Source organism: Passer montanus, unplaced genomic scaffold (assembly GCF_014805655.1).
Source record: "Passer montanus isolate IOZ18808 unplaced genomic scaffold, ASM1480565v1 scaffold19, whole genome shotgun sequence".
In the NCBI taxonomy this organism is placed as follows: domain Eukaryota; kingdom Metazoa; phylum Chordata; class Aves; order Passeriformes; family Passeridae; genus Passer; species Passer montanus.
This window is the reverse complement of record NW_024366480.1, coordinates 4,527,435-4,554,303: the sequence shown is the minus strand read 5'-3', so window position 1 is coordinate 4,554,303 and position 26,869 is coordinate 4,527,435. Positions and strand designations below refer to the sequence as shown.

The 26,869-nt window shown below is 44.2% G+C and overlaps 1 protein-coding gene across 2 annotated transcripts in view; it reads left to right on the top strand.

Moving 5' to 3' along the window:
- NCALD (neurocalcin delta) overlaps nucleotides 1–26,302 on the top strand; it is a 57,845-nt gene extending 31,543 nt beyond the window's left edge. For both annotated transcript variants that reach the window (XM_039706217.1, XM_039706216.1), the window contains 3 exons: nucleotides 9,298–9,694; nucleotides 15,897–16,002; nucleotides 16,181–26,302. In XM_039706217.1, coding sequence (XP_039562151.1) covers nucleotides 9,317–9,694; nucleotides 15,897–16,002; nucleotides 16,181–16,278 — 582 coding nt within the window. In that variant the 5' untranslated portion in view covers nucleotides 9,298–9,316 and the 3' untranslated portion in view covers nucleotides 16,279–26,302. The remainder of the gene's footprint in view (nucleotides 1–9,297; nucleotides 9,695–15,896; nucleotides 16,003–16,180) is intronic.
- The last annotated feature ends 567 nt before the right edge of the window (nucleotides 26,303–26,869 follow it).

Here is a 26,869-nt window from a genome sequence, read left to right as displayed (position 1 = left end):
ATTGCACAGGTGCCCAAAGGGAAGGTGTGTTTATTTTGACAAACCCAAGTTTAATTGTGGGTACTGGGAACTTGGAAAAATGTGACCTTGAGCATTTTAGGAAATGTGGCCCAGAAAGGTATTGTTAACCAAAGAGACTTCAGGCTCACAAGTTGCTTAATAGGAAACACAGTAACCACAGAAAATTTCCATCATTTGGATCTTGATATATGGCGTTCTGAAAGAATGTTGATAGGTAAAGTCACCTCCAGATGGAACAGGTGAGAGATTTTGCCAACTCCCCTGCTGTCAGCTTAACACTCATGTTTATAAATACTGCAGATGTCCTGTGCTTAGTGAAACAGCTGAATGCAGTAAAATCTGGAAAGGCAGCCTCCTGAGGGTGGATCTTCTAATGTACTGTTAGCAAAGTCTCTCTTGCCCTTTGCCATACAAAATTAGGCAAAGGCAAACATACTTTTACAAAAATACCATTTCCGTAGAGTTTTAAGAAATCAAATACATAAATATATATCTAATTCCCAAAAGAGTCATTTGAAGTCTGCCAAGACAAAGAGTTAGTTATTTTAAAGACCTTAGATCATTCTACCCAGGGTTAATGAACAAAATGTTGTGGTTTTTTCTTATTCACCATATGGTAAAGTGTTGTTTCTCAACTTCACAAATGAATGATTATGAACCAAAAAAGCATGTGAATATTGGCATGGTTTTTATTGTTGTGAGTTCTAAAAGAATTAGGAAGAAATGAAATTAAATAGCAAGACCTTTTCTGAGTGTAAGAGGAGGGGTAAACAAATCTGTATGAGTTCTTCCTCTTTTGTCTGGTTTATCTTTTTTTTTGTTTGCTCATTTCTCATTAAGGAAGAAAAGGTTACTTTCAAGCCATTCTGGATGGGTGAAGCCTTTGCTGGCCCTGGGGAATGACTGTCCACCACTTATTGCATCATTTTTTGCCCTGCTCGTACAGTTGTGGCAGCACTTCCCAAAGGGACTCCAGACAAAGCCCAGGACACTGAGAAGGGCTGAAGTGCTAGATGCCTCACTGTGTGCTCAGAGGAGCCCACATTTACACCCTTTTACTCTTTGGAGGGTCACTGTAGGATCTGGGATTGCTTTATATGTATCTCCAGCAGCCCCTTTTCCGTGTGTCTTCACTGCCTGAAGTTAACTGAGCAGACAACCTTCCTAAAGATGCCTAGGTGTGCTCTGTCTAAGCAGCAGAGATTTTGTATAAAGTGAGACAGCTTCATCCCCCCTCTGGTGATGCAGCAGCAGCGAGTACCTGACTGCCAAAAGGTTAATGACAAACCTGATTGCCCCATGGAATCAAAATCTGATGGGTAGAGGTAGCCCATTACAGACACTCCTCCTTGGTGGATACATGTACACCAAACTTCAGCCAGGAGCAGCTTCAGAAATAAGCTCTGAGTCCTGAGTGCAGGACTTTAAGATGGAAAGAGTGGCCAGCCATGAATGAGAGAGGAGTCAGTGCACAGTGTGCACTAACAAATGCACATAACATGCTCTTTTCCCCAGCTCCCAATATTAGAAATGCTCACATGCCTAGTAATCCTTTTTGTGCCACACGCTCCAACTTTCAGGAAATGCTTTGGAAACAGAGACCTTTTCTGGAAGCCCCAGTGATGCTGAAGGTGATGCAAAGGTGAGAGGTGTGCACATCATCACTTTCACTGCTTGAGACTGAAACACTGTGTACTGGCCTCTAAACAACTCAGCCAGGACTGTGGGCACTGCTGAGAGTAACATGGCGAGCACTAGGCCATTGTCTGGTTAACCCAGTGGTGCTGAAGACCCCAGCATTTACTGCTGGGACACTGCCTTTCTGCTGCATCCCCCTCCTACACCTCACACCAGCCCTCGTTGCTAAAATGCACAAAGGAATTATGAGAAAGAGAAATAGGAGACGAAGTGCAGCAGCTGTAGCATTTCTCTGCCAGAGCAAATCTGAAGGGAGAAGAGCCTGGGCTTTTGATGTTACCCATGAGCACCTCCAAGTTTGAAACATGGGAACTCTGTGCAGCTGCTCCTGCTTGGACTGCCTGCCTCAAACAAAACACAGAGCTATAAGGATTTGCTTTTATTTCTGGTTCTGAGTTCCTCCTGGGGTAGCAGGAAAGCACAAATTCTGTCAGGAAAGAACAAATATTGTCAAAGGAGAAGTTAGGGGCACCTTTGCTGGGGAAGGATTCCCAGTAAGGGGCTAGAAAACAGGAAGGGGACACTAAACAAAACAGGAACTTAGAGCAGTGAACATGTCAGGATCCTGGAATCGAAATAAGATCCTAATAGAAAAAGATGAGTGAATATTGTGATGAACATGTTTGGAAGTACCAGTGAGCAACTGGATGGCGCATGAACCTCTTCCTTCTGTTGATAAATAAAGCATACATACTGAGTCATGATCCTGTCCACACCTCTTCCTTGGGTTTTTTCCTCTTTATTTCTTCGTTAGTCTTCATTACTCTTCTTTGATGTCAGCTATAGTTTTAGCCAGATGTATTTGGGTATTTGTTTGACTCCACTGCAAGTCTGTTTACTGCTGTTCTTTCTGAATAATGTAAGAGAGTGTCAGATTTACTTTTTTTAATCTTACTCATTAATTTCATTCCATTTTTGCTCTTTGCCAATTAAAAGCCAGATGTATTTGGGTATTTGTTTGACTCCACTGCAAGTCTGTTTACTGCTGTTCCTTCTGAATAATGTAAGAGAATGTCAGATTTACTTTTTTTTAATCTTATTAATTTCATTCAGTTTTTGCTCTTTGCCAATTAAAAAAAAAGATAAAGGGAGGGTGGCAAGGCTCAATTTTTTTCTGCATATATTTATTTTTTTTGTTAAGTCCCTATGTGGTTTTTAATAAATTTGGTTTTCTTTCAAAAATATGTTCCAAGATGCTGTTAAAAAAATTAAGCAAAAGCCTTTCTTGGCATGCATCTCCACACTGGTTACTCAAATGAATGTGTGAAAACAAAATAGAAATGGCCAAAAGGAAGCAAAGTGGCTGCTTCCAAGAGCCTGAGGAGTTGTTTTCTGTGGGATGGAAATAAAAAAAAACTCTTGACCAGGTAGTGCTTACACTTCAGGGCAGGAGACTAAAACCAGAGGAGTTATTCTTCCCAGCACAGGTGCTGCTGCTGCTGTCACGATACACAGTGCCCCACCAGTGGGATCCTGCACTGGAATTTCCAGTGGGACAGAGGAGAGCAGTGCTGGAGGTGGCTCTGAGTCTCCTGGGCTGGAGCACACCAGAGACCAACAAACACGTCCCTGCCCTGCTCAAGTCTCACTGGAGAGCCCCAAGATGCCAAGGCAGTGCCTTGCCCACATTTACTGTTGGGTTTGCATTCATGATGAGGACGTGGCCACACAGCTGTCCCAGCCACAGGGAAGCAGCACACAAGATGGGGAGGTAGTGTATCATTTGAGAATTTGAGATAGCTGTTGCTCTGAACTGTCTCGTTACATGGCTCATACAGCAGTTAGCAGTATTACAGCCCAAAGGAGTAACTGACCTTATGAAAGAAAGTTAAGCTTTTATATCAGATGGTGTTCAACAAGCCTTGACTTTTGTAAATGCACATAACTTCCCCCTTTCTGTAAGAGCATGGACACAGATGAACCAGAGCTGCATTTGGAAGCATGTGTACACTGTATGTGTACAAATAACAACAGGGTTTGCAGAGACTGACACATTGTGGTGAGCTGGTACTTGGTACCTGAAGCTTTACCAAGCAATGAGAGCAGCTGGCAGAGGGGAAGGAAGAGAGTAGTTCTAATGCAGTGAACTTTGATAACAGGGAAAAATTTTGGCCAGGAAGCCCTTTGGATGCATCCCCAGACAAAGTCTCATGCTGTGAGATGCACCTCAGTCTCCCCTCGATATCCCTCCACTTATTGCATGTTAAGGGGATGCCTTACTGCAAGGTTTGGTGAACCAGGACAGAGCAGCACCCCTCCTCTGAGCTTGTGACAGAGCTGAGTTGCACAGTGGCAGCAGAGAAAGAACTGATAGGGGTGCCAGAAAGTGATGGCAGAGGAATTTAGCTTGCCAGAGCTCTGTCTGCTGTGCTGTGGGGGCTGGAATGCAGTGACAGGAGACTGCTGGTGGGTAGGACATGAAAGGTGAGATCCCTGCCATTTCCAGATGTGCAGACAGCTTAAGAGATACATGTCACACATCCAAGTCTTCAGTAATGATCTGACAGGAGGGAGAACCACAGCAGGGATGGTGAGTGGACAATCACACTTGTACCTCCGAGTGGCATTGCCACAGGGGACTGACTCATGCTGGAGCACTGCTTTCTCACCTTTGTCAGGTAGCAGAGCTGGCTCAGAGTGACGCTGTTGTCCTGTTCAGCCTTTAGTTCATTCCAGCAGTCATCAGGATCTTGTGCAGCTGCTTGGCAGAGATTGAAATCCCACGATTGCTAGTCTCAGGAAAATTCTCAAATTATGTGTTAAAAATATATTAAAGACAGCATTGCACCCATAAGTGGATTATTTCTTGGAAACAGGTCAAACTGTGTGTTAGAAACCAAGAAACAGAAGTTTCTGAAGACAAAAATCACAAAATTGAACTTTCATTGCTTCTTTCTGAAAAGTTTTCTGCTTTCATTTTTACAGAATTGGTGTCTGTAACCAAGCCTATGGTGTAACTCACCTTGCTGCTCCCACCAGAAACAGATCAGGGAGGACTTTTTTTCAAACTGGTTCTTTAGACCTTTGAGGAGCTTTGTATCCTGTTAGCTATGAAGTACCCAATAACCTAAAACTTCCATTTTTAGAACAAGGCTTCCCTGCACAAATGCCCCCTTCTCATAATACTTTTTCCCAGCAGGGGACTTCCCCTCAGATTTAAGCCTAAATGAAAATTAAGAAGTCTTGTTGTCTTTGGCAGACTGAGCTCAATCCAAAAAAGAAAAAAAAAAGAAAAAAAAAAAAAGAGCATGGAGTTTTCTTTATATGATGGGTGTGAAGTTTGAAGAGTAAAAGCACTGTTAGACATGTGTTGCTAGAACTTGCTTACTGTAGCAAACCTTCAATCGAAAAAAGAAAACATTTGTTTTTTTAAAGAAATATGTTTAGATGTTTGCGTTGCATGTTTGTTTGCATTGCACTGCACTCGTTGCAGTGGGCTGGCTGCATGCTCCTGGTTGCTGCATCCCTCCAGCTCCTGCAAGGCTGTTGCTTCAGCAGGCGGTGTTTGCCTTCCTCTGAGGTTTCAGACTGAGGTAACAAGTGTGTGTGGGCAGCTGGCAGAGACACGTGGCAGCAGAGGTGCTCGCTGCCCTTGTGCCCAGCAGAGCTCCCAGGCTGGACCTGCACACAGGATCTGCTGCACTGCAGGGACCGGCATCGGTCAGGGCAGGGTCACTCAGCTTCTGCTGGATCACCACAGGCCAGCTGTCTGTCAAACAGCTCTGCCATCTTCATCTTAAAAACTCCACACGTGGACCTGAATAGAGGAACTTTAAGTGTTTCCTTTCAGGACCATGGCCCATGACGTTTCCTCCCATAATCAGTGAGCAGGGATTCCTTCTGACGCTTCACTTCCTGATATTCTGTAGTTGTTGGCTGAAATGGTATCAACCTTTCAAGCCAATAACACATCACATTCTTTTACCAAAAAATATTGCCTTATGAATTAAGATCTTGATATTTTGATATGTTGTTCTATGCAGCAAGTCATTCATGTATATTATATCTAACACCATTGTATCAGAGGAAGAAATTGCAGAAATGAAATTAAACGTATTCATTAACCACTTAATTTGTCTTTCTTTTTGTACTCCTACAACATCCATTTCTCAGTATTGTCAATATTTTACTTTGCCATTGTGATTGCTGCTCACTATTTACTTGCTATATTTAGAACTTTTAATCATTTTTTAGACATTTGAAAGAGCTACAGGAATGATAAAGTGTGAAAAGGTGTGAAAATCAGTTTCAATTTAATTTTGTTTTTTATTGCTGTCATTGTTAGCTGACATCCTCTTAGCTTACTGCACTCTGCCCACAATCTAATCTATCTCGAAGAGTCAGACAGCAGTCTATGAAGTAATTGTAAGGATCTTCAAGCATCTTCAATGATTTTCTGTACTTGGACTGCAAAAGCATTTTGTTGTTAATAGATAGAATAGGCACAATAAATCCCATTGTTGCAGTTCCTAGAACACCACCTATTAAAAAGGAACATTCTGGAAGGGAAAGAACATGATAAAAATTTATCATGAGTGGAGTGAGGAATAGTGCTACTAGTTTTGACTGTGTCACCTGGCATCACAACAGCCATGGATTTCATACTGCAAGTCACATATGGTTAGCTGTCCCTTTCTGCCTGGAGAACACTGGTTTTTCTGGTTGTGATGTTCTTCAAAGCAGTGCATTCTACTCTTCTGTGGTTTTTATTATTTGGTGAAAATATATTGCACCTACAGCACTGTGCAGCTATAGAAGCATTAATTTTTAGAGTGAAATACAGTCTTATTAGCCACCTCTCGAAGGACACTGCCTGCATCTTACCTCACTATTTCATTTTTCAGAGCACTCTCAACTAGAAATGTGCAAGCTGAGTCTTCCATTTTCAAATGTTTGAGTTATTAAAAAGCAGGAGGGGATTGTATGGCTAATTCTAGCTCATTCCCACCACAGCTGGCTTGCACCTTAGTCAGCAATCTTCCCTCCCTACTCTCTGGTCTGCCCCTGGCACTGTGGAGGAGCTGCCAGCTAGAGGTGGGCAGCTGCTATCTATGCTGGGGATTTTACTGGGGGGTTTGTGTTAAACTGGTGCCACTATAAACTGACCCTGGCCACTTCCAGTTGCTCTTCCATCCCACTGGCAGACCCTGATCATGTTGCTTTGCCTGACATAAAGCCCTCTGGCTGCCCTAATGTAATCCATTCCCTCGGCTAATTCCCAGGTTGTTTATTATGGGCCCCATCCAACACTCGTGGAAGGCAGCACAACGTTCAGCTGCCTTGGACTGCCTATGAAACAAGGACTTTTTTGCTATTTTCAGGGCATTAAGAGCTTGGATTGCTTAAAAACTGTACAGCATGTTTTGATCAGGATGAAAAGACAAAAGGCAGTAGAAAAAATTACCTTTGAGGTGGCATCTTCCACTTTTCAAGTGTTTTGGAGGCACTTTGGAGGAAAAGATACTGTTTGGTCAACATAGACAACCAAGACCCTGAGACTATCAGGACATGGATAGACTCTCGTGGGGCAGAATTCTTCACCCTTCCCATCCTCCTGTCTGTGAACAGGGAAGCCTGTTCTCCATAACCATGTAGGCAATGTGTTTAGACAGCACATATAGTTACCAAACAGTGATGCTCTTTGGTTTTTGCCTTTTTTCATTTATACGTTCTCTGTATTCTTCGCACATATATTTGTAACTCTGCAGCCTATTGTATTAGTGACTAGTTTTCCCAGTACTTTTCCATAGCCTTTCCCTAGACAAAAAGGCAGAACAAATTCCAGAACTCCAAGCCCCCGGGGTACAAGGCCCCAGTGCTGTCTTGGTTCATCCTGGGAACCAAGGCTGAGAGTGCTGAGGAGAAAACCCCAAAGAAAGGGCTTCACCTGAAGGAAAATTGCATCACCACTTGCATGTCCTCCTAATTGGTGCTTTTTATCAATTATGCTAATTTCCTAAAACCCATAAAATTTATTCACCCCTAGAGGGTGAATTGTGGACATCTTTCAATAACTGCTCCTGAAGGCCTTCAAATAAATATCCACCTTTGTATGACCTCCTTACTGAAATTATCTTGAGTTTCATTTCCAGGCTGGGAAAAAGGCAACAGCTATATGCTGCCAGACAGCCATCAGTGAATCCTGGAGACACAGATAGATCTAGGATGGATCCTGTAGTTTTCCACTTGAGAAATACAACTTTTTGGTCATTCTGGTCCAAGAACACAGGAAATTAAGGAATCAGTCCTCTAGCTACCTTGGGGAGTTCAAAGTCCTTGGGGAGAAAGGGACCTTTCCACAAGAAAAAAAAAAGCAGCATCAACCTAGGGGAACCTCACTTTCTTGTTCCCAATGTCAAACAGAAGAGACAGTAGATTAGCTTCAAATGGTGGTACATTTCTCAGTAGCTGCTTCTGTGATGTATTGATACTGTATTATTCTTCGTCTTTTAAAAGAAATATCTTGGTTAAGAAAGGACATTTTATTGAATGCTCATTAGCCATTCCAGCCATCATTATTAAATCCCTCTCTGGGCCAGAGACTCCATTCTGACAACATTGTGAATCATGTTTAAATTATTTTGCAATTCTACTTTAATTATCCATATATCATATCTTAGTTGTGACTGTCATTTGCGTGACAAATTCTCAGGCAGGTTTCTGTCAATAGAGAAGGGCTTCCCACAAATCAGAATAATGTTAAGCTTCCAGTAAAACTGATGTTGCCTTTTGGAGCCAACATACTCAGGCTCCAAAACTTAAAATCCAAAGGCATCCATCATTAGTAAATGTGCTGTACAATATGATATGTACCAACTTGCCTCAAATGAAATATAATTAAGGTGATTAAATAGAGACTGCATCCAATAATACTTCTTAATGGTTAATTTAAGGGAAATGAATTTCCAATTTCATTGCCTGGGTACAAAACACAGTAATAGTTTGAGTGGGGGAATCCACTGCTGATACAATCTCTTCAGATTATATCTTAATTTTGAAGTAAAATGGGAATTTATGCGTGCCAAACAAAAGAGGCAGTTTCTGTGTTGCTTTCTGGTTATAAAGATATATATGGAAGGGCTTTGGAGCTACTGATTTCAGCATACCCCGCAGTCACACCTTGATCCCATTTTGGAACAAGACCAAGGGAACAAAGGCTTTTGTACCAGCCTGGCTTCCACCAGAGATACAGAAGTTGTGTCTCATTAGGCCAGGTCCTCAGGATGGTTGGGTGACTGGGATGGAGGGAGAGCTGCAGCACACAGCTGCTGTTAGCTGTACCTTGCAACAGCCATTGCTTGCCTCCTGATTTCAAGGGAAAATAGGATGGCAGTGAATACAGTGTAATTACTGTTCTCCAGACTGTCAAAAGGGAATGCAATCAACATGTAGATTATGTTTATTAATTTTTACAGAGTATACATGTAGTTCTGGACATTGTTCAAGATTTTGGTTGATACCCAAGAGTGAACTATCATCAGAAAACTCAGAATACAGCATACTGTTCTTCCACAGCCTCCAAGCTAATCAGTATCAATAATTAATAATAATTCATATGTGTTTGTTTTTGCTCTGCAGGTAATACTTTAACTCCAATATGGGAAAGCAAAACAGCAAACTACGCCCTGAAGTCATGCAGGATTTGCTAGAAAGTACAGACTTTACAGAACATGAAATCCAGGAGTGGTACAAAGGCTTCTTGAGAGACTGTCCAAGTGGACATTTATCTATGGAGGAGTTTAAAAAAATATATGGAAACTTTTTTCCTTACGGGGACGCTTCTAAGTTTGCAGAGCACGTATTCCGCACTTTCGACGCCAACGGAGACGGAACAATAGATTTCAGAGAATTCATCATAGCCTTGAGCGTAACGTCGAGAGGAAAACTGGAGCAGAAGCTGAAGTGGGCATTCAGTATGTACGACCTTGATGGGAATGGCTACATCAGTAAGTCAGAGATGCTGGAAATCGTGCAGGTATGTGCTGCTCAGGGGCACCCTGGGCTCCCTCCTTGGGAGCAGATCGTGAAGCAATGTTACACTGAATGAAAAACTGGCAGCACTGGTTTACAATCTTCTATAACTGCTTGGATATAAAATGCTATTTCATTTGGCAAGGATTGTGTTGCAATTCAAACTACAGCTTAATATCCACTGCAAGTTCTTCCTGAGCAACAGCCTGCATGGATATTTCCTCCCTGGGAGCTCTGTTGGGCTCGAGCTCAGCAACTAACCTGCTGATAAATGTGATTCTCTAACCCTGTCAATTAATTATGATAAATTGCAGTTGGACCAAGTAGGTATATTAGAGCAACCAGGCAGTGTACTTTTAAGGAAGGCAGGCTCCCTCCACAATAAGAAGCAAATCTACTTTGAAATCATGTTATTATGAAGAACCAGCTCAGCTCACTTGTTATAAAGGTGTTTCGTCTGCCTAATTCCAGTGGGGTCTGCATTATTAGATTCATACTAGCTGTCTTAGTCTAAGTTGACAGTATAGATAAACCTTATCTGAGTAGATGATGATTCCATACATAGTGTTTGCTTGTGGTGTTAGTAAGAATCCCACATCGCTGGCTTTTTCCAACATATTTTTGCCCTTGAGGCACATCACTCTACTGAAAGATTTAAAACATTTTTTATATGGCAATGTATTTACACAGCTTGAATCTGTGTAATGCAGCACTGGAAGGAAAAAAAAAAAAAGCCTCTTATCAAGATCCTTTTCTTTCCCTGAGAATTTTGAAGTGCTAACAAAGTACTGTATTATTCAGACTTGTATTTGCACTGAAAACCAAGGGAAAGTAATGCACACAATTTACGGGCTGTGATGGCCAGCTGCATGTAAGGAGTCAGCCTAACGGGTGTGCTCCTGTCTTTCTACCAGAGCCCTTCTGAAATCCTTCAAACAGTAGCCAATTCCAGCACTTGCACTGCTTCAGCAAGACCAGATCCACAGCTGCAAATCTAGAGTTTGTTGCCTTTCACTTGGTCTGTTTTGTGCTCCTGGGTCTGAGTTGAGGAGCAGGACCTCCCTGTCTGTGCCACGACAAACCCCATGGAATATTTGCATTAGAAGATTCTCTGGTCCTTACAAATCTTCCTCTCCCCCAGGCAGGGTAAACAGACTGTCAATTATTGTTTTTCTGGCTGTATTTCTCCACATGAAAAAACAAAAAGAATCCCAAAAGAACTAACGTAGTACATAGGAAACACAGGAACCAAAGCTGGGTGACCACCCACTCCTCTGGAGGAGGAGACACCCCGGGGACTGCAGGACCCCTCACTGCTGCTCACTGCCCAGGAAGGCATCGTGCCAACAGGCAGCACAAACCCCCAGGGCAAGGAGAGCTACAAACAGGCAGAAAAAGGCCACAGATTTGTCCATGTCAAATTAAATGAAAATATTGGTGGCTGCATTTTCCGTAGGGAGCCAAACAAGGACCAGCAAAGCTGGAAGCTTTTTCCAGATCTGCTTGCCAGCAAGTCTAGAGGCTGAAATGCTCTGCCTCCTCTTCATGTTTATGTCAGTACCAAATCATAGCATTGTCCTTTACAGCCATGATGCCATCATGAAACAGAATTGCAGCTTAGGGGTCAGTGTGGGGCAGCATTCTGCCAACATGTGCATCCAGTGCTGAGCAGCACTTTGGCTGGGCACAGCCCCCAGCCTGGCACTCCAGAGATCCCTCTGCCCTTCTTGGGAGATTTGGCTCTCTCCTTTCAAACTCAATGTGAAACTCAACTGCATGATGCTTATAATCTCATTTTGAGGGACCCAATTTCGAGGGACCACACAAAAAGCAATTATGGAAGTGAACAGCCTGAAACCAGTCCTGTACCATGAACTATCAGCAATTTTTAAACCACAAACCCTTTCTGTGATGGAGCTTCCCATAAGGCAATGTGCCTGTAGGTCTCACCCTGTTCTCTTCTTTTTTTTTTTTTGTTTTGTTTATTTTTTTTTTTAATGCATTGGTCTCCCTGTATTGCACTGGTCACCAGGGGGTCCTTCCAGTGGGATGGGATTTGTTGTGTAGTCTGGAAGCATGTTCAGCTGACATCTGAAACTGAAGTAGATGAGCATATTTTCTTGCTTTGTTGAGAAGTTCCTTTGATGTAGAGTGATTAGATACAAAAAGCCAGAAAACAACTCTCACTTCCATTTATGAAAGATGGTTATTTTTTCATATGGAATGACAAGATTCTGTATCAAATGTCTTCCTGGGGGGCCTCAGCCATCACATTTTTTCTGAGAGTGAAAATCAGAACTCTGCCATATCTCTATGTCTCAAAGGAACCCACTGCAAGTCCCTTATCTAGCATACATTTTCAGATTGATAGAGTGGGATTGTTTATATTTGGGTTTTTTCCTGAGACAATACATCAAAATGAATGTTAAAAGAACACCTTTAGTCTTAAAGTCTTAGTTTAACAGAAAAATACTATCCCTGTTACTGTGGGATTACTGTATTTTAAATAGCATAGGGGCAAGGCACACTTTTCTTCTTTTTTCAGTCTGCTTTTTTCTGTGCTTTGAAATCCCTGTCTCTGCAGTGATTTTCACTGTTGTGCTGATGCTTCCTTGCATTATCTTTCCATTGCTCTGGCCTAATCTAACAGCCCTGCAGGCAATGCAGGCATTACATTAAGGAGATTGAGGCAGCAGTGGCAGCAGCAGCCCTGGAACAGCAGAGCTGCTGGTTCAGGTGTCCCACAGGAGCCCTCGTGACTGGCCAGTGCCAAGGAGATGAAGGTGAATGGTCCATAGCAGCTTCCTCAGGCCTCTTTTCCTTGCTAGATGCCAAAGCACGTGCATTCCTTTAAGCTCTGTACACCACCATGCCCTTAACCACACAGCACAGCCCAGTGCACTCACCATGCCTGTCCACCAGCATCCCTAGGCCATCTCCAAAAAACCCTGCCTAGAGATCCACATGGACCCAGCTGCACAGTTTGGAAGATGGAGGACTTTAGTGATGGGCTGACAGTTGTAGAGCCTCAAAAAAGAAGGTCCACAGGATACTGCCACGCTCAGCAGGCATAGCACATCTGCAGACTACTGTGGGAAGAGGCTTCACAGCCTGCCCTCTTGACAGACCTTGTCACAGCTCCTCTCAGATTCATGTCTCAGGCTTTTCATGTCTCCCATATGTTTACCTATAATCTAAATAGCCCAGTCCACTCAAAAATAGCTGCAAACCAGTTAGAAAATTTGTTCCCCTTGCTGAAGCAGGACATATTTGGCTAGTCTCTTAAAATAAGAGTTCAAATAAGAGATGGAAAACCTTACTCTAAGGATACATTTTTTCACTGTATGGACTCATAAGGCATTTTAAGAATACTGAGCAGAGACAAGAATAACACTTTAGGTTTAATAAAAACAGAGCACACACGTTTCACTTGCTGGGATAGCTTATTTGCAAGCTAGGAAGAAAAGAAGCTGGTATGGGAAGAAGCAAAAGCTGATATGGCTCTGTAAAGACACTGTCAAAAATCTCCATGACATTGAGAGGAAAACAATTTTTTTTCAGGCCAGTCATTTACTTCATGAGACTTCTAGCCTTTAGAATCTATTTCAAAAGAGTAAGAAGGATCAACTGAAAATTTGTGCTGTCATTGCTGCTTCCATCACCATAATGAGCTTTTTGACAGTTTGCCAAGTACACCAGGAACATGCAGCCCTCGCCAAAGCTTCTGGCCTGAGTGCAGCAGTGGCAGCCTGCAACTGGGAGCAGAACCTGTGTGTATGGGCAAAGGGATGGGATTTGCCCTAAAATCACCCATTGCTGCTCATCCACATGGAGTTGGAAAGTCAAAGGAGAGAGTTCAGCTGGGCAGCAGATGAGGCTGGAGCCTGTGCTTGCTCCAGTGATGTACACAGGGCTCTGGAGGCACAACTTCCTGGTGGCAGTCAGGGTGCCAGGGAGCTGTAAGGAGCACTCCTGACAGAAGTTCACTTATTAAAGCTGCCCTGACTCAAGAGACTGCTGAAAGGTATCAGCTTCCAGTGTGGAATGCCACTGGTGGTTTTCAGCCCAGGTTCTGGGAGGCCTAGGGGATACACTCCATGTGGAATGGAACCCCTGCAGCCTCTCAGTCCCAGGTCCTAGCCCAGGGTTAGCACAGCCCAGCTCTATGTAATTATTGCATGAAACCAAATTCCTTTCAGAGCTTGCTCTTTCAAACATACAATAACGAATTTTGTGTAGCTGCACTGAATTAATATGGGGCAAGTCTCAAGATTCTTAATCAGCTTTAGCTGGCTTTTACTTTGGGAAAACTTCCCAATGAACTTCTGAGTAAGGACATAAGAATTTGTCCGGAGTAACCATTTTCAGCATGAAAAGAACGCTCACTATGTTATTCCCATCTGGCTTTCCTAGAATATCTCATCTGTTATTCCCTTCACACGCCTCTGTGAAAAGGACCCTGTAGGATGAAGTCATCCTGAAGTGCTTTTTTTGTCCTAAAAATCTGCATATTCTTACTATGGTTACTTTGATCAGGGTAAACATGCCCTCAGTCCCAGTCTGGGGCATTCCTCCCACACTTTCAATGCAGATTCTCTGCTTTGCCGTCCTCTCACCCAGAGAGAGGGAGTGACCCCTCCACCTCTCTTCCTACCCCAGACAAAAGCCAGACAGCTTCAAATGCTTAAACACTGGCAGATTTATAAGCCTCATCTCTGCTCTGACCCTTGCAAGCCTTGCATGCTGATGAGGATGAGCAAGGTCTGAATTCTTACTGTCCACCCTCTCCATTTTTTTCCTTCCCTGTTGCCTCCTTCCCCCGGTTCCCTCATCCCTGTGTTTACGTGCTTGCATGTTCATCCTTTCTTCTGTGCTCCTGGTATCAGAGTATCATGGTTGTGTGGGCAGCATCCCTGCCTCTACTGAGGCTCTCCCAGTACTCTGGAACACTAATTCTCCTGGGAGATGTCAAGGGTGAGCTGCTGGCAGAGGAGAAGCCAGCAAGATGTCCAGGGAAACAGGTGCTCCCTAGTCTGAGTGTAAAATGTCTGTGCTGCTTAGTGGCACCCTCCATCTGTGCTGTTACACTCCTGGAGCCAGTCCTTGGGGATCCTGAGCCAGATGATCTGAGCTGCTAGGCTAGTGACTTCATGAAGGGAAAGAGGGGAGAGGGGCAACCCAGTGAGAAATCTTGGCTTGCACGAAGGACCCCCCTCCCAAAGCAGGAGGAAAGGAAGAACAAATATCTAAAGCAGTCAGGCGACAGCAGGTGACAGCCAGTGAGTTGCAGTGGGCAGCAGAAGGGGCCAGTTGGACCAGAGCAATGCTGCCCCTCCACACAGCTGGGAAGAACCACCTTGCAGCCCTCTGAGTCCTGCTGCTCTCCCAGGTGTGGCCCTGCAGGGACACCTGACACAAAGCCCTGGTGTCTACTGGTGCTGAATGTTTATGTTTGGATAACCAGTGCAGAGACAGATCCTCATCCTTAAAATTAACCTTCCCCCTCTTTCAGGGGCAGCTAGTACTATCCAAAGGTGGATAATGCATTTGTCTGTGCAGAGAATAGCTGTGGGTGGTAGTGGTGCTCTCTAGGACCAGAACATCTGGTCTCTGTGGAGAAAATTGTGGAAGGGATTTTGAGATGTGCACACACCAACCCCCAATGAAAAGGTCACCTCCTTGATGGTGCAGTCTTTGATTTCTGTGAGATGCTGCAAACGCAAGGAGTCACTACTGTCCCCACAGTCAGGATGCTTAAGGGAGGGAGAGAAAGGGGATGGGGGAGACACAAAGGCAGGGTGAGGAGACAGGTGTGGTGAGGATGAAACCTGTGTGCCCAAAGCATGGAGATTCATCACAGCATGGGACAAGACCTTGATGTCTGGCTGTTCCTCCAGGCTCTTTGGTGCATTGTCCAGCGTGTTGTACAGATGATAAATTTGTCCAAAGGCTGTTTTGATAAGGAAAAATGTAACCCTAGTCCAAACCTACATGGTGTTTGACCATGACCAAATAAAGAAACACAGTATTTAATAAACCAGTGTCCCACTGAAGAGGGAAGCTGCATGTACTGGTGCCACCCCACACCCTTCAGCATCCAAGGAGCAGGCCTTGCTGGTGCTCCGAGGATATTTTCTGCCTCTTCTGTCACGAGAGGATCAAAATAATGTGCTTCTTACCAGTTTTTGCTGCTGTCTGTCACACAGGCAATCTACAAGATGGTTTCTTCTGTAATGAAGATGCCAGAAGATGAGTCAACCCCTGAGAAGAGGACTGAGAAGATCTTCCGCCAGATGGACACCAACCGCGACGGTAGGCGCCCTGCGCTGTCCCGGCCAGCGCGCCGTGGCAGGCAGCTCTTCACCCTGCAGGGCTGCTTTCACAGGGGTTTTCCCAGCTTCCCCAGCTTCCTTCCATCATGCTTGCCCACAGGCTTGACAGGTGTGCTGCAACCCACCACGTGCTCTAAGTAAGCGTGTTTCTTTTCTAGGAAAGCTCTCTCTGGAGGAGTTCATCCGCGGCGCCAAGAGTGATCCGTCCATAGTCCGTCTCCTGCAGTGTGATCCCAGCAGTGCCGGGCAGTTCTGAACCTCTACTTTGGATGAATTATGTATCTGCTTTTTTTTTTTTTCCTTGCCAAACAACATTCATGGTAGTGTTGCCTCTGTATGGCCAATTATGCCTTCATTTGTGGCATCTTATAGCTTATTTTGTTGTGGATTAATTATAAGAATGCTGAATTGCTCTTAACAATTTGTCCAGAGCATGGGCAGTACTGTTCTAAACAGATATTGTGGTGTTATCATTGTTTTTAAAATTTCATTTTGTTTTTTTGTTTGTTTGTTTGTATCTGTTTTGAAAAGTAACATGTTGAGGAGGAGTAAACCAACAAACCCCTTGGCAGCAAGACACACTGACAGATTTTAGATTGCTGCTTTAGTTGTTAGGTATTCACCTGCAGGACCTGAAAGTGTAGTAAGGCTGAACCAAAGGGGTTGTGACCAGTGGGGTAGCATTCACCTGGAACCTCCTCTCCTGTCCAGGAGGCACCAGTTCAAAGACAGGACTGGGAAGAAGTATGAAAGTGCAAAACATGTGTGGGGTGTATCATCCACTCCTATGCCTCATTGTTTCAATGCTGTGAACACTTTCCAGGTTGTGAAGAAGGGACAAAATGAAGGTTGACATTTTTTTACTAGGTTTACAGTGGTTGAAGTCATATGGCTTTATCTGAAAATTCAGCAATTTGCAATCCTGATCTCCAAATCCACAACTGACAATACCTCTTGCCGTTTGGGATCAGCAAAAGCAGACACAGATATGAAAAGCTGGGTCTTGGCAATGAAATTAAGGGAGATACGTGTTGAATGTGAAATTTTCAGGTTAGTAATAAAGCAGTTGCTACTAGGGAGAGTGGGCATTCACGTGAGGAACTCACAGACACCTGCAAGCAGCTCCAGCTAAGGCACATCTGCTCTTCTCAATGCTCTTGCATAGCAGGAAGGTTTGGGGGTGTTTTTGTCTCTCTCCATGTAGCTAACAGAGTTTCTGGGCCTGCTCTTAGGGGAAGGCTGTCATCAAAACTTGTTTTAAACATAAAATTGTAGCATTTATATTTCATTTATTTTAGTAAAGTTCAAAAAATCTGTACTGAAATGAGGAAATGGTACGCTTTATGATATATTTATATATATATAAAATTAAAACAAAAAAAAGATCAGTTCTTGAAAGAAATGTTGAATGTTTATCTTTCCGCCTAGGTGCAGGAGTTCTGAAATTTGCTGCTGCAAAATTTTATCCTTTGGTCAAAGTTGCTGTATGCAAAGCTAGTACACACATGTGGGATTTCTGAGGGACTTTACAAGCCTGTTGCAAAAGAAAAGCTGGAAAAGCTTTAGCAACAGGAGGCATTATGCTGACTAAATTGGCATTAATCAGTCATTAGCTGAAGTCTGCTTTGTGATCCTGCTGGAGAGCTACCCATGCAGGCAGCACACGGTGTTGGGAATTCATGAGCTCGTTAGAGTAACCTTTGTCTGACAGGCAAAGTTGGCATTTTGTCAAGTGACCTTGTAGATGCTAATCCCCAGTAGCCTTAATTTAAAAAAAACCAAGTAAAAGAAGTCTGCTTTGCAGATGATGATTAGCTAAGTACTAATTAGAAGTCACGAATAAGTAGTTGAGCATAAATAATCTTCTGTGGAACACTAGCTAGCATGTACAATAACTGACAGAGCCATCCTATACTTAATTTTTCCATACCATCTGCTTTGCCAGGTGTTAAGGGCAAAGCATTTTAAGAGAAAATAAAAGTAAATTGAAAATAACGTTGTTAATCAGTTGTACTAAAATTTTTATGAGTGGCTAATGACACTCAATAAATGTCTTCAAGCACACATTTTTGTCTCAAACAATCACCAAAAAAAAATTGATTCTATATTTCCATAAAATTCATCAAAATACTGAGTCGAGATGAGTGTGGGAAAATAAGAAATCAAAGGGGGCCCAGACACAGACACAAACAGATTTTAATACCCAGCACTTTCAGGTGTTAGAAGCAACACTGGCAAGTTTTGCACCAATTCTTCTGGCTGATGAAAGCATTCCCTATCTCCTTTTCCCAAATCCTAATTAGACACCATGTGCACAAATCTAACCCTTTGAAGGACAGTCTGTGCCTACCTTCTTCAAGGTAATTTTCTGCTTTACCTGGAGAGGTTCTGGCCCTCTCTTCATGTCCATCACCTTACGGATTTTGAAAGTCATGTACCTGAGGGTTGTTTTTCAGCAGACGAAGCCTGGCCAGACTGCTGGATTGCAGAAGGAAGGTCAGTGGGCATGCACACTCCTCTGCCAGATGGAAATGACCTGTGCCGCCGCCCCAGCCTCTCTGGGTGCTCCAGCACCACCCCTGTGTGGCAGGACAAGGTGATACCAGAGGATCCCTGCTGAATTTCCAACCTCCTGGCTCAGTCCAAAGCAGCCCAGACCTGTGGAAGCTGGCATTTACTGAAGGTGAACTCGGATACTTTCCATGGTTCCATCTTCTTCTTCATGCTGTGAAAGCAGTTGCATGTGACTGAAGCTTTTAAAATGTATTTTCTTTAAGGGACTGCATACCACCTCTTTTTCATTTTACAAGATGCTTCTGGCTCAGAACCTAATCTCTCAGTTTGTTTTTGCTCAGTAGTTTTGGGGTGTTGGGGCCAGGCTCGCCTCCCATGTTACTCCCATACAACACGTGTTTGAAAGCACAACCTGTGCTGTGACCCCAGCAGAGATCCAATGCTTCCCACAGTTCACAAAATTTGGAATAATAAGAACTAGCTTATAGCTGCAGAGGACATAGCAGCAGATAAGGCTATTGTATAAACATTTACAGAGTGAGCTAGGGTTATTCTTTTACCTGACTGCCGCTGATGATTGGTACTATTTTAAATTATTAACTATCCCTTTCTTTCTCTGCCTCTGCATGTACTTAAAGAGTGATTCCTAGCCTGAAGCTGCAATAGAAACATTTGCAGACCTCAAATCAGCAGGACAGCAGTGGTGTGCTGTGCCTCAGATTGAAATGTTCTGCTTTGCTGTCATTTGCATTTGTAATCATGATTGCCTTCATAAAGCTTTTGAAGGCAAAGTGGTGTATCCTGTATAAAACAGCACAGTAAGTCAGACTTTTGAGTGATTCATTTGCAATATCTCCACACAGGAAGGATGGCAGACAGCGTATACTATTTCCTATGACTTCTCAATTTTCTAGCTGCATTCTCTAGTTCTACTTGCATGGGCAAGAGGCAGCCTTCACTATGTGTTGTCCAAAGGAATTAATGAGTATATGTCACATGTAGACTGAACTCATGGAAAATGCCAGTCCCGTTTATCTGACATTCCCAGTCAGCTTGTCAAACTCCGAGCCAGAACATGTGAAGTGAGGACTGACTTGTGAGTGTTGCAATACTCTCTTTGTTTTAGGGTGCTTCGGGAAAGGAAATGGGAACACAACCCTTTTAAAACCAACACAGGTGTTCGTGTGAGCACTTAAGAGTTTGAGTGGGACTGAAGAAATATTTATGTTTCAACATTATTTGAAACCCTGTCAATTCACAGTTCAATTATGTTCCTGAGGTACCCAGGTACTGCTGTTCCCTTGCAGTTCTTAGGAGCTTGTAGGATTTTTATCTTCTTCCTGGGGCATTCTTTGTTGCTCTGTGTTATAAGGCATGACCTCCACATTTTCTACGGCTTAAAACAGTAAGTCAGAAGTGTGTAAATTTCATAGCTGGATGAGGTCTGTGTGCACAAATATTGCACACCAGCACAGGAAGTAGTCACACATGGCCAAGTCCCTGTGGTTTGAACACTGCCCCTGGGGGATGAGAAGTCTCTGGGGGGGACTTCTCTCTTCACTGATGGCAAAAGTGCAATAATGCAGCTCAGCTTGATTTTCTTTCACTGCAGATCAGGTTAAGTCGCATTACCTTGCATTTGCTGTGGGCAGAACCTTCTCTCAGCTGAATCATGGAAACTTGGTGAACTGTGGTAACTTGGTGCTGAGCCCTAATCTGCAGACTAAGCTAAGATGAGAAGATGGCCTTGGCCATTTGTCTCAGGACATGTGAACCGGAGAGCACGGTGACAACTGGCAGGTCCCTGGGACATGTGGCAGTGAGAAGGGAATCTCCTGCCCCAGAACAAATGCCCCGAGCTGAGCTGCCTCCTCCTTTTAAAACTCTCCTCTTTTTCAGCACCCCTGGTGTGAGATGCAACATGATAGCAATATAGCAGGTCAAGATCGAGGAGGCATCCTTCAAGAGATTCCTTTTGCAGCTTAGCCTGCAAGTGCCAAGTGAAACAATCAGACCAGTCTGATTGTTGGCTGGACAAGTCTTCCTGAACACCCAGTACACCAGCACCTCCTTTCATCTTTCCCCTGGTGCTCCCTCGGTTTCCAGGCACAGCAGTCCTTGGGCTCCGCAGTTAGGTGTCAGGTTCCTGGTGTGAGACTGGTGGAGAAGGATATTTCACCTTCCTTCTGCAGAAGTATTTGGATGCATTCTTGGCTCTGTGTCTTACTAAGCAGGATCTCATGTTGGAGTCTGAAAGTGGGAAAAGTTGGTTTTCTTGGTATCACAGTCAGAACTTGTGCTTAGAAATGCAGAGAAACTTGTCAAGTGCCAGAGAGCTGAGCAGTGCTCAGAGCTGTGTGCACTGATTGTGCAGCAGGCAGATCAGATAAACAGCAGTGATAAGGCAGGCACATGGTGCAATGTGTGTCAAGGCAGGGCTTGACTAGAAATGGCACCTTCTATGTGAGCAGCTCTGTCTGCAGCATATTCTGTCAGGGGCACTGACAAAATACACTCCAAAATTAAGCAGCAGAGCTCTTCACCATACCCTGGCAGGTATTGAACAAACAGCTCCCAGGATGAGCATAAGGCTTTCCTAAGTGCAGCTGAGGACAAAACATTGCCTATGGGAGTTCTTTCCTGGTCATGGTAGAAAAGAAGGGAAAGCTCCATTGAGTCTCAAAGCCCAGGTGTCATTTTGCAGGCTAGGGACCATGGAATGAACATCTGTGCTTTAAGCACATAAAAAAGACAGCAGGGATTGTAAACTGCCATGGAAATCAGTGACATTAGAAACCAGGACCACTGCTGAGGGACTGCAGAAGCCATTAGGTGCCTCTGGCCTCCAGAGCAGCAGAACCATTGTTGGATGTGCAATTGATCTCCTTGCCCCTTGCAGGAGCTATGCCTGCATACTATGGGTATCTAAACAGCATCCCTTATTCCATCCTGGCTTTTGATGCTGTTGTTTCCAAATTACCCATACTGAGAAGTTGTTTCTGGGTGAGGATTTTCACAGGATAAGGTATAAAGCTTTCCAGATGTACTGTCCATATCTTAACAAGCTGGAAAGGACAGATGCAAGGGGCTTCTCATTGTTTCCCACAGGTTGTGTTATTTTGGTGTGTAACTAGGATTAAACTGTCATCTGTAAAATGCTGACTAATGCTGACTAATAAGTAAAGAAAAAAAAAAGAGCTTGAGTTGTAGTGAACAATGTGAAAAGACTAGAGAAATTAAAAACTGTAAGGACATCCCTGCCTGTAGCCCAGGGTCTGAATTTGCACAGTGAAACTCTCTTAGCATTAGCCAGCACAGAACAGCTCCTCTTCTCCAGCCCAGTCAATGGTACCTCCTGGGCGGCTTCAGCCCTGTGTGGTGAGGCTGGGGACTCTGGGTCCTGCCACAGACATGGTCATCTGGGATTATTAGGCAGGCTGAGGGCTTCCTAGATCTTGAGGCACACAACAGCCACCCACCCTCTGCATAGTATTCACTTACTGTGCCCCTCAGATGTTTTAGATCTTCCCCTCTTGCTCTGACCTTATACCAAAGACATTCTCACCTTCCCAGGGCATGTGCTCAGGGTGTCCAGCTCTCCAAGTCTTTGCAGCCACCTCCCAGTTGCCATTCCCAGCCTCTGTGTGAACAAATAACAAACACCAGCCCTTGACATGGGGAGGAGCCAAGCTTGATGCACTTAAATGGAACAGCTTCTGATTTGGTTTCCTATCTTTGGCCCACCTGTGAGTACCACACTATTTATTTCTTATTATTAAGAAAATGGCAGTATTTTAAGGGCACACTGAACCTCTGAAATAACTTGGTTTTCATTATTGTGTGTGTGTTTGTTGAGGCACTGCAGACTGAATGTGCCTGGTGCTCGCTCTCCGTGCCCTGTTTACTCCAGGGTAAAGAGCTGGTTCCTTCCAGGCTGCTCCCAGCAGCACCTTCCCAAACATCCCCGTGCAGTGTGTGGGTGCCCCAGGCCTGCAGGAACACCCGGGTGCTGTGGACCAGGAGGTAATTTTGGCATAGTTTTATCAGGCAGAAACTCTTCCCGTTGTCTGTCAAAAACAGTTGTTGGGGGTGTGACCTCTGGTTTCCCCTCCCTGGGGACAGGGGTTTCAGTGGTGTTCAGGGCTGGCCTCACGTTTCCCCACCAAATGGGACAGCAGGATGATGGTGATTAGTAAACCCACCTGAGAAAATCCTCTTAGATTCTAAACTTCATTTGTGCTGCTCATTGGCTGCACTCAGAGGGAAGATTAAATGTGTCCAGTGTGGTACTTTGGGGGAGAACTTGCAGTTCCTTGCCACCACCACCTTTTTATCTCCTGTCATTATTCCCATTTCCAGGGCAACCAAATAGTTTTTTATTAGTATCTAGAAGAAAAAGAAAAATCAAATCCAGGGTTTCAATCAATAAGGTTCTAAGGAAGGTTACTGAAGACATCATGCTCAATGTTAGTTGTACAAATGTTCCACAAAGTATTGTTTAATTGGTATTTTGTGTTTTATTTTCTTATCCATGTTTCAGGCATGTTTGTGATTTATTTCGTTATTTTGGGTCCTCTTAGATGTAGCCCTGCTGGTCCTTCAGCTCTTATGCAGAAGTCCCAAAGACCTCAGGAGCAGAACTGACTGACTAGTGAGGTGGGCACGTGGTGCCTGGTAAAAATGAAGAACTTAATTACCTTAGGGATTTTTTCTGCCTGCATGCTTGCTTCAAGGAGACAAATTAAGCTGCATTTCAATATGTTTATCTCTTCCACTAGATCACTTCAATTCCAAGCAGTCTTGCAGTTAATATTTGTATATTCAGCAGTTTTTTGCTCTTGAACCTGAAGTGGCCAATATTGTCTTCCTCTGACAGGAGTACTTAATACCTTCTGATTCTTAAATATTGCTGAGTGATGTGATGGATGCAAAAGTAGTTACACATTTGTGTGCTGGCTTTGGCTGTGATAGAGTTATTTTTCCTCACAGTAGCTAGAATGAGGATCCATTTTGGATTTGTGCTGGAAATAGTGTTGGTAACAGAGGGATGTTTTCATTACTGCTGAGCAGGGCTCACATGGTGTCAAGGACTTTCCTGCTTCCCACCCCATCAGCAGGGGAGCTTGGGGTGCACAAGGGAGATGGGAGGGGACACAGCCAGGACAGCTGATCCCAACTGAGCCCGGGGACACCGCAGACCATGGTGTCATGCTCAGCATACAAAGAGGTAGGGGAAAGAAGGAGGAAGAGGATGACAAGTTCAGAGTGATGTCATTTGTCTTCCCAAGTCACCACTACCTGTGATGGAGGCCTGTTTTTCTGGGGATGGCTGAACACCTGCCTGCCTGCCTGAGGTGAATGAATGCCTTGCTTTGCTTGTGCATGGGGCTTTTGTGTTCCCTATTAAACTGTCTTTATTTCAGCCCATGGGTTTTCTCACTTTTGCCCTTCCAGTTCTCTTCTCCATCCCACTAGAAGGGAGCGAATGAGTGGCTTTGTGGGACTTAGTTGCTGCTTGGGATTAAATCACAACAATTTATTTAAATTTGGGCAGGTATTTTTGATGCTGTAGAAACTAATAAATTGAGATAAAACATGGCCAAGAGCTGAATGGATGAAAGTGTCCAGTTCCTATTTAAGTCCATGACCGTTCCACAGGGAGAGCTTTCTCTGTTCCCTCAGGCTGTTGCCTCATTGCAGCACAGAGCAGACGTAACAAATCGAACTTTTAATGATCTACTACGAGCAGACTCACTGCAGCAGCATGGAGTTCAGCATGTCCTGTGTCTTGGTAAACTTAGATACCTCTCTAGATGAATGCTTTGTAAGAAAACCTACATATCCCAAGGAAGACTTACTGTTCAGAAAGGAGAGGGACAACTATGAATTAAATTAATTTGGTCTGCATATTTTTCTTACAGCTGTCTAGAATTGCAAGTGTCCTGTGTGTTGTTGCCTGTAGCTGTTGTGATGTGTTAATTCCCCCCCGGTTCTGTTGTGAACTCATCTGGTGGCATCCTGATTCTCCAGCGGGTTCTCCACCAGGCAAAGCCCATGAGAAGGACATGTAGAGGCGAGTGGCTTTCAGGCCCACCAGGGGCAGCTTCTGGGGCTGTGTCCCTGTGCTGTTCCTTGCTTTGGGAGTCTGTACCTACAGGGCAACACGTTAAACCTACCTGACAAAATGAAAGTAGGTGATCAGGCCACCGAAGGAGACGGACAATTTGTGGAGGGTTGTGTATGTTTTGTGCCCCCCAGCACGTGCACGGTTCCCCCAGCTATTAACTCCCAGTTAGGACCTTTCCTGAGCTCTTAGTGTTAGAATAAAGATTTCTTCTGCTGATAATGTATTTGTATTATGCAATGTACTCAGAAAACAGAAGATTATCTCTCTATGACTGTCCCCTCCTCTCGAGAAGCTCTTCTCCTCTGTACATATGATATGCAGAATGTATGGGAGTCTTACCAGCGTTGGTTTGCATTTTTAAGACTGTACTAATTAATGTGTGGTACTATTGTGTTTTTGTAGTGGCATCTTTGATGTAAGATGTAAAAACTATTTAATTTTTTTTTTTGTTCGGCTTTTAGAGATAGCAGCAAGGACTGCATGTTCAGTAGAATCAGCCCTTCCCAGGGGCTGGCATAGCTGCACGCAGGCACCGCTGTGTCACCCGGCACGTAGCACCTGCGTTCCTCTTTTGATAGGGGTCAGGTTTGAGTGGAAACTAATTCCTCCTGAAAAGTCTACTTTTGTCTTTCCCCCTCTCAGATTCAAGCTTCCCCCTCCCACGCTGTGTGCCAGCCCTGGCCCCAGGAGGAGACCTGGGAGGAATGTCTCCTGACCAGGGCACCCCGCTGGCATCGGGCTCCCTCACCCCGTGGCTCACTCAGTGCTTGCTCCTTGGAACTTGGCTTTCCCTGGAACTGCTGGCTGTGCCAGCACAGCAACAGTGGGCTCACATTGCAAGACAATTTGTGCAAGTGACTTTAAAATGAATTTACTAAAATTGAGGGGAATTAAGGAAAAGAGCCTGAGCAGCAATTTTAGGGTCAGAATCTTATTGGGGTGCTTAATATAGCAAGAACCTGGGGCCAGTCCCTAAAAGATAGGACCATTTGAATGGCTTAGGTCTACATTTCTTGTCAGGTTTGGAGAGTGAGGTGGGACTCACATCCAGCCTTTCAGGCAGAGTTGACTTACTAGACAGACTGAGTCTGAGATGCTTCTCCAGATTGTGTCGTGGGCCAAAAGACAAGACATGCTGCAGCTTAGGAGTTATTTTTCTTTCAGGTTTTTTTTTTTCCTTTTAATGGAGAAAGCAGTTCAAACTGCACCTGGCAAAATGACTGACTTCAAAAGCATGTTTTTCCTTGTTATATAGACACTCACAAAACAGCATTGTGTGGCTAAAAAGGCACATTTGTGACAGTTTCTTTCTGAGTGCCAAAATATATAAGCAGTATTGTTTGAAGGGAAATAAAATTTTTTTTACTGTATTGTTATTACTGTTGAACAAATATATTGTTTTTAAATGTTAGATTTTGAAGACTTTTGTATTGTAAATTGTTTTGTGACACGGTGCTTTTTCATACTGGAATTACTGATTGCACCTAAATATTAATTATTGCTTTCTTATATAAATATGTGACCTTGAACAATCTTGATGAAAACCAATGTGTGGTGGATACCAACAGTTCAAAAAAAATTCACCTACAGAAATCCCCTAAATGTTCTTTCCTACTAATAAACATTCTGCTGCAGCTAGTGACGGTGTGCCATGCGCTTTACTCCCTTCACAGTGGAGCCTTAAAGCCTCACGTGGCTCCTTGCTCTGGGGAGAAAACCCCAGAGGAGCCTTTGCCTGCTGCCTCCACAGCTCCTGTCCTGCTCACTGCTGTGGGCACAGAGTCAGAGCTGTGAAAGCCACTCTGGAGGGCTCAGCCAGGGCTAAAGCTGGGCACGGGCGCTGGGCTGGCCCCTTGCAGCCGGCTGGGCGCTCCACTGCTGGCACAGTTTGTGCTCCAGCAGCTAAAGCAGCTGGGCAAGGAGCAGGGTGTCATGGAGTGGGTTGTGAAAGCAAAGGAGGGACAGCACAAGGCTGAGAGCCCTGGTCCTCTGAAGCTGGAAAGAGCAGCTTAGCTGACTGACAGCAACTTTCCCTGTGATAGATAAATCCCTCTCCAGGTTTAGGGGAGTTTTTTACCCCCTAATGACTATCCCACCATCAAGGGAGCAGGATGTGGCAAGGGAGCATGGGCAGGGTGGTAGCTGTGGTTAGTAGCTCTGAGACGAGGCTGATGAGGCAGCAGCAGAGCTTGTCACAGCAGGGACT